This window comes from Ricinus communis, chromosome 10 (genome assembly GCF_019578655.1).
Source record: "Ricinus communis isolate WT05 ecotype wild-type chromosome 10, ASM1957865v1, whole genome shotgun sequence".
NCBI classification, from domain to species: domain Eukaryota; kingdom Viridiplantae; phylum Streptophyta; class Magnoliopsida; order Malpighiales; family Euphorbiaceae; genus Ricinus; species Ricinus communis.
This window is the reverse complement of record NC_063265.1, coordinates 1,980,504-1,988,087: the sequence shown is the minus strand read 5'-3', so window position 1 is coordinate 1,988,087 and position 7,584 is coordinate 1,980,504. Positions and strand designations below refer to the sequence as shown.

At 29.1% G+C, this 7,584-nt stretch overlaps 1 protein-coding gene across 1 annotated transcript; it reads left to right on the top strand.

Moving 5' to 3' along the window:
• Nucleotides 1–1,285: 1,285 nt before the first annotated feature.
• On the top strand, nt 1,286–3,376 carry LOC8282851 (premnaspirodiene oxygenase). The gene is made up of 2 exons (XM_002522857.4): nt 1,286–2,396; nt 2,476–3,376. Exons 1-2 carry the CDS (start codon nt 1,422–1,424, stop codon nt 3,127–3,129), a joined length of 1,629 nt encoding a protein of 542 aa, XP_002522903.2. The 5' UTR covers nt 1,286–1,421; the 3' UTR covers nt 3,130–3,376.
• Nucleotides 3,377–7,584: the final 4,208 nt, after the last annotated feature.

Here is a 7,584-nt window from a genome sequence, read left to right as displayed (position 1 = left end):
CAATCAGATTGAATCGGCTAAACTGAAATCAATTAATTTACATATATTTAAGAAAAATAGTAAAAATAAAGAAAATAATCAATTATAATATTGAGACTGAATAATTTTGTGTTTGTCCATTATAATTTTTATATTAAAAAAAAGGATAATAGTCTTTTAAAAAAATTATTACTTTTAATTTATTTTCTTACAACTTATACATGTTATTTTATATTATTTTACTTATAGATTTGATAATTAAAAAAAATATTATAACTCAGTATATATATATATATATATATATTATTTAATTCTTTAGTTTTTAGTGTGAATTCTATTAAGTAAAATTAAAATTTAATCAAATAAAATACAATTAATTTTCATCAAATCAACGGTCCAACTAATTAAATTAGTGAATATCATCTTGACCGATTTGCCTCAACGGTCCAATTTTAAAAATATTAATTTAATGTAAATGACGATGAAACTTGCAAAGGAGAAGTTTTTTCTTCTTTTTTTTTCTGGTACAATCAAGAGTGAAGTTGAAAGATATCCGGATGAGATTTTTTAAAGTTGTGATGACTCATGTAGCCCTCGTATATTTAGACTTTCATCACAACTAAATAGAGAAAAAGAATATTATTTACTGTGCTTATTTTAGCGAAATAACATTTTCTCTTTTCTTTTTCTCAAGAAACATTGTAAATATGAGTACTCACAGATTCAATAACGGAATAGACAAAGAATATAATGGCACAACAATTCATTTGTTTTAAATAGATTAAATTGTATTTGGAGCTTAGAATAATGTCTCCAAAGTCCTCAAAAACTCTTGAATTAATTTCAGTCTACCACTGAAAAAAAAAAGTGAAAAAGAAAAGGAATTTTATTTTTAAAATTAGAAAAAATTTAATTTTATTTATGCATGGAAATGGATAGATAAGGACAAAGAAGGTATTTTAAAAGGAAAGAAAGTTGAGTTGAAAAAGAAAAAAAAAAAAAAGAGAAAATATATATCATATTGTGTTTGATTGTATAAAAATCTTATTAAAAAGAAAGGAGAAGAATTAATTAATTTTAATTTTTTTATTATAATACAAAAATAAAAGGATAATTAATTATATTTTATGAGTTAAAATTTTTTAAAATTAGAATGTAATCAATCTCTTTTTTCCTCCAAAAATAATTTTTTATTTACCAAAATTTGAATTTTTCAAGGTGTAGTTAATTGACTTTATATAAATAAATAAATATATGGACTGACCCAATTGTCTTCCTTCAACTTTCCTCTTCTTCCTTTGTTTAGTTATTTACTCATTCTTTGGTTTGAATTCCCTCTTTAAATTTTCTATATTTATAGAAACTATGGATCAAAGAGTTTTCGGCATAAGAAAAAAGCCCACCGGAGCTTTTCATTTCTTCTTTATCAGAATCAAACAAATATGGGTTCTCTAGCTTTACCCCTTTCAAAGATGGGAGCCCTTACTTTGCACCCAACAACAATGGTGGGATTTCCAACTTCTACTTCTGTCTCCCTTCATTTCCATCCTTCTCCTCATCCGCATCGACTGAAGGTACGGTGCCAAAAAACCGAAGCTGACCAGAAGGTAGTCAAGAAGTTGCCTCCGGGGCCGATGAAGCTTCCTATTATTGGAAACCTGCACAACTTGGCAGGTAAGCTGCCTCATCATGCTCTCCAAGAACTTGCCAAAGAATATGGACCTATCCTGCACCTGCAACTGGGTGAGGTTTCTACAATGGTGGTTTCCGATGGTAAGATGGCTAAAGAGGTGTTAAAGACGCATGATCTTAACTTTGCACAGAGGCCACGACTTCTTGCTGCTGACATTGTACTATACGATGGTAAAGATATTGCTTTCTCTCCATATGGTGAATACTATAAGCAGATGAAAAAGGTTGGCGCCGAAGAACTCTTAGGGCCTAAGCGGGTGCAATCGTACTCTTCTCTTCGTGAAGAGGAGGTCCAGAAACTCGTTGAATCAGTTCGATTGTCTCTGGGTAAACCGATCAATTTTGGTGACAGAATTTGTCGCTTGACTAATGTTATAGTCTTCAAAGCAGCTTTTGGAGAAGAATGCAAAGAACAGGATACAGCCATTGCAGTATGCGTGACAGCAACAACCCTTGCCGGAGGTTTTCAGATAGCTGATGTGTTCCCCTCGTTAACGTTTCTTCATGACATCAATGGTTTTAAAACGAAAGTAAAGGAAGTTGCTAAGGAAATTGACAGAATGTTGAGTGACATCGTTGAGGAACACAGTAAGAAACTGACGAGCAGAGAAATCAATAACGATGGAACAGAGAGAGAAGATCTAGTTGATGTTCTCTTGAAGCTTCAAAGAAGTGGCCGCTTTCAGTGTGAAGTAACAACTGACCACATTAAAGCTGTCATTTTCGTAAGTTCAGGGGATGGTACAATTTATTATTAATCTCCAACAAGCTTTTGTGAATACTTACTAAAAAATGTCTTTGCAGGATTTTTTCATTGCTGGAACAGAGACGTCTTCGAACACTATAGAATGGGCAATGTCAGAACTGATGAGAAATCCAAGAGTCCTGAAGAAAGCACAGGCAGAGGTAAGGGAAGCTTTTAAAGGGAAGAAAACAATCCGCGACGCTGACGTTAAGGACTTGAAATACTTGGAATTAGTAATAAAAGAGACTTTAAGGCTACATCCTCCATTGCCCCTGTTACTTCCAAGAGAAAACAAACAAAGTTGTGCAATTGGAGGGTACCAAATACCAGCCAAAACCAGGATGATTGTCAATGCCTATGCAATCGGTCGAGATCCCAAGACCTGGCGTGACGCTGACAAGTTCATACCTGAGAGATTCTTGGACGCTGCAGTCGATTTTATAGGGATGGATTTTGAGTACATCCCATTTGGAGGTGGAAGGAGGATATGTCCAGGCATGAATTTAGGTATGGCCAACATGCAGCTACCTTTAGCCCAATTACTCTACCATTTTGACTGGAAGCTACCAGATGGGATCGCACCAGAAGATTTAGACATGACCGAAACTTTTGGAGCCACCATTACAAGAAAGAATAAGTTGCACGTGATCCCCACTCGTTACCAGCCCTTGCAGGGTAACCAACAGAGGGAAGCCATAAAAGTTGTCAATTAAATGATCCCGTCCTCGATGTAGAACAGCCTATTGGACACAACTTCTTTCCATCTTCTCTTTAAATGTTTGTTTTAGTGACTTGTGTCCTGTCTCATTCATGTGTCATATGCTGCTGTATTGTGGATCTTGTTTTGTCTTTAGTACCGGGGAAAATGTCATCTGCCTTTTGTATTGTTTTGATTAGCAAATAAAGTTACTTGTAATCTTATTAGGTTAAATATTCAAAACTTTAAGATTTTTTTTTTTTAACTAATTTTTTATCAATTTTGACAATTAAATATCACATTCGTGTTATATGTGGAAAATTGTTCTAATTTATAAATGCTTCTATTTAAAAACTAAATTGATAAATAATTAATATATATATTTAATATTTTAAATATAATGAAAGTTATTGCCTTTCTCAGATTTCGGAGGATTGAGGATGAGCTAATCCCAATTAGGATTGAAAATAATTGAATAAAAATTATTTTTCTATAATCAATTTGAATCCAATTGGCAGAAAAATTAAGTTTGAAGGTGAAATGAAAGTTTTTACAAGTTCAAGGACTAAAATATAAACTTTTTGTAGATTTGTTTGCCCTGAGCCAATCAGCTCAGCATATAGCCAAATCAGCTATGCACAAAGCCGAATCAGCTCTATACTCGACACTATACAATGACGATAAATTTATTTCTCAATTCCGACGCAGTTTTCCATATATTTTGATTTAAGAATGCCAAAATTAATAAAATACTATATTAAAAAGAATATTTAGTGATAATTATTTGAATTTAATTAAATTTTAAATGAATATTCATTTAACTGAATTTCTAATAAAATTAAGGGATTTAATTAATTATTGATATTTATCTAATACATCTAGGATTTCCTAAAATCCTAAGTCTATAAATACATTGTTGTCTTAGTCTAAAGTTAACTACATTGATTAAGTACTAGAGCTATATTAATTAATTAAATAAAGAATTTTAAGAAATATAGAGAGAATTCAATAAGAAAGAACTTGAGATTATAAAAAAATTTCTTTTAACGACAAGTTTTTCTCAAGCCCAAATGATACTGGATTCTCATTTAATCTTCGATTCAATTACATCATCGTCTCTAGAGACTCATAACGTGAGGGTTCTCCAAATCCAGCATCATCAGCATCTCCCTTTTCTTTACTGATTTTTTAGGTTTATAATTTTTAGAAACATGATTAGGTTATTATTGGATGTTTTACATAATTTACATTATTAGATTTAGATTTTTTTATGAATCAACATGCGTTTATAGTGCTGGATTTGAATATAATAATATGAACATGTTGGTCTTGAATAAGATAATATGAACATGTCCAGTATTAAGTCTGATGATTGGAATAATTAGGATAATATGTTAGATTCACTTTTGATAATGAGATCATATCAAATTTCTATGGTTGCATGACTAAAATCTAGAATCTGCCATGTGAAATTTTTTATTCACCTTTTGTAAGTTTTTTTCTTTCTAGAGTTTGTATTATTTTACATTTTCTGGTTTAATTTAATTTATTTTTTTATGATTTGTTACTTCATGTTTTCGAGTATTATTGACTTTTTTGTCTCTTGTACATGTGAAATTGGCTTCGGGGAAAGAGGATTGAAGAAAAGATGCAAAACACTGTTAACAAGCTTTAAAGACGATCAGATTTGTGTAGTGTAGGTTTCAGCTCTGTGATGTCAATCAACAGGATGTTTGCCCGAAATTAGCCCTATTTTGGATTCTTATGCATTTCAATCTATTTTATACACTATACTCTTGTTTATGTATTTTTCTTTCAATTTTTTAATTATAGGAGAGTTATAATAACTATATTTAATTTTCTGCAATTTAATTTCTATATTTTGATGGATAACAAATATCTACTGTGTGAATATTTAATTAAAATTGGACACATAGACTTTAGGCTTAAAATTGAACTTTAACATGAAAAAGTAACCATTAGATTAAAGGATGATAAAATAGATCTAAATTAAAATTCATATAGACTTAATGGGTTTTTTCATGCTTTAACTAATTAAAATGGATCACACTAGAATAAGAATCATCTAATTGTGTTTTACCATATAAAATACTCTATTTAGGTTTAATGGCTGAAAATCAAATGCATGTAATTAGGCTGGACTAAATGAGCCTTTGTACATAATTAAATAGGTGAGTAGGCTAACAAATCAAACAAGGATTGAGCTTAAATAAAATGAGCTAGATTTAAGAGGATTTCACATGTTAAATGGATGCTTTCAAGAAATACAACTAATGCATTTATAGAGAATAGTCTGTTAAACAATAAAATTAAAAACAAAGATACACAGATAAGGAAGTTGGTTTCCGGCTCCATATCTGGATATGGCAAAGTTTTCTTATAGAATAAAAAAACACCACTCAATTAGAAAAAATATCTTGAAAAATTATCCGAGCAGCAACTCTCATTTTTGCTAGTCTCTGTGATTAGTCAGCGTGTTTTTATTAGATTGAAAAGCCTTACAATATCATAATTACTAGAGACACTTGAATATACGCCTGCAACCGCCGCCCACATATAATTTAATATTAATACAAAATATTTATTACCATCGACCCTCTAATAAATACATATATTTTAAAAATAAATTTTAGTGGCTGCCTACATTCTAATTATCTTTAAGATATCTCCTATAAGAATTAATAATTACAAATATTATTTTCAACGTTAACTAATTATTTTGTCAAAGCATAGGTAAGAATTTTTTGTCAGGGAGCTACATATAAAGTCAAAGATTTAGTCATTTGGATGGATAGTTGCAAATGGTATTAATAAAACCTTGTGCCATTCATTGGGCAAAGTCCAAAGAGATTACGTAGTAATGGAACAAAGTTTAGAGTGTAGATCTATCTTAGCTTTTTTTATTTCACCATTCAGGTCAAACCTAATGTCTGAATATGACAACAAAACTTAGTCTTTTCTTTTTTTTTCTGAGAGAATACTACAAAAATAAATTAATTAAAATACACATAGTTACACCATATTTTTCAGCCGTTACGTGTAATATTAAATCTGAGTGACTGCGGATGTGCTGCAAATAGGTCTGGGCATGGTTTGAGAAATTTAAGAATTTTAAAATTTTAAAATTTATATAGAGTGTTGAAAATTTTAAAAATTAGTTTGGAGATTTGAAATCTAATCGGACGATCTAGTTCAGAATGGAGGATACGAGACAATAAAATTTAAGAATATTTTAATTTTAAATAACTAAAAATATTTTTTAATTTAAATTAATTTGACTAGAATTAATCTAAAATTATACAATAAATAATAAAATTACTATGATTATATTATACTTATATTCAACAATTATATATAATAGAAAAATTTATTTTCAATCCACCAAACTAATAAAAAAATTACATATTAAATAAATGTGTATTTAATAGTTTTAATCCACCAAACTGAATATTTGTAATATTTGATTGTCGAACTGATTAATACTTTTCATTTGACCCCTAAGATACATTATTGTAATAATTATTTTATAAATATAATCAATGGCATATTAGCACTGTATCGTCATAAATAAATAAATAAATATGTTGGTACCATAGTAGTTTTTATTATTAAGATGTTAAAAAATTTTAAATTTTAAATTTTCTTAATTAAATAATAACAATGTCAACTTATAATTTTGCTAAAAAATCAAAATAAACTTAATGAACATTAATATTTGTAATAAAATATAAAATTTAGAATTTTAATTTTATATTTGAGTCAATAAGCTTAAATTTTATTAAAATAGAAATGTTAAAATTGTATTTAATAAATTTTTTTATTAAATTATATCTATCAATTAGATTTTATAATCAAAACAATAATAATGGTTATGCATAGCATGAATAAACGACTAGTTAAAATTAATTTTGACTTTAATAGAATATAAAATTATATCCAATTTATTTTTTATTTTATCAAATGGTAAACTTAATCGTAAGTACATAAATTTATAAAATTTATGAATCTGCAATCCTTAATCCAAAAACAATGGTGAATCAAGGTGATAAGTTTTTCTTGAGTTACAGCAACTTTAGTCTTTGGATTATGTAATGCTCAAAAGAATTGAGGTTGTCAACTCAATTTTTCCACAAAGAAAACAGAGTTAAACCATGTGGTCCTCATCTTTGATTTTTTGTGTATAAATATTACTCCAACTCAACTAATTAATTTAAAAGATTCTTTTTTAAAACAATCAAATCCGTTATAGGAGGGAGCATCGGACTTAGGAACAGGAATACTAATTGGTTATAGAAGTGCGTTTTGATTGATTAATTTATTTCACGCCTTTGATGACTCTAATTATCCGCTGGAGAAGCTGCCAGGTGATTTCCCGTTAAAGGGATGCCAGCATCGACGTCTCTCTTACACTTTCCTATCAGTTTATTTTATTTAATCTCAATTTAATAAT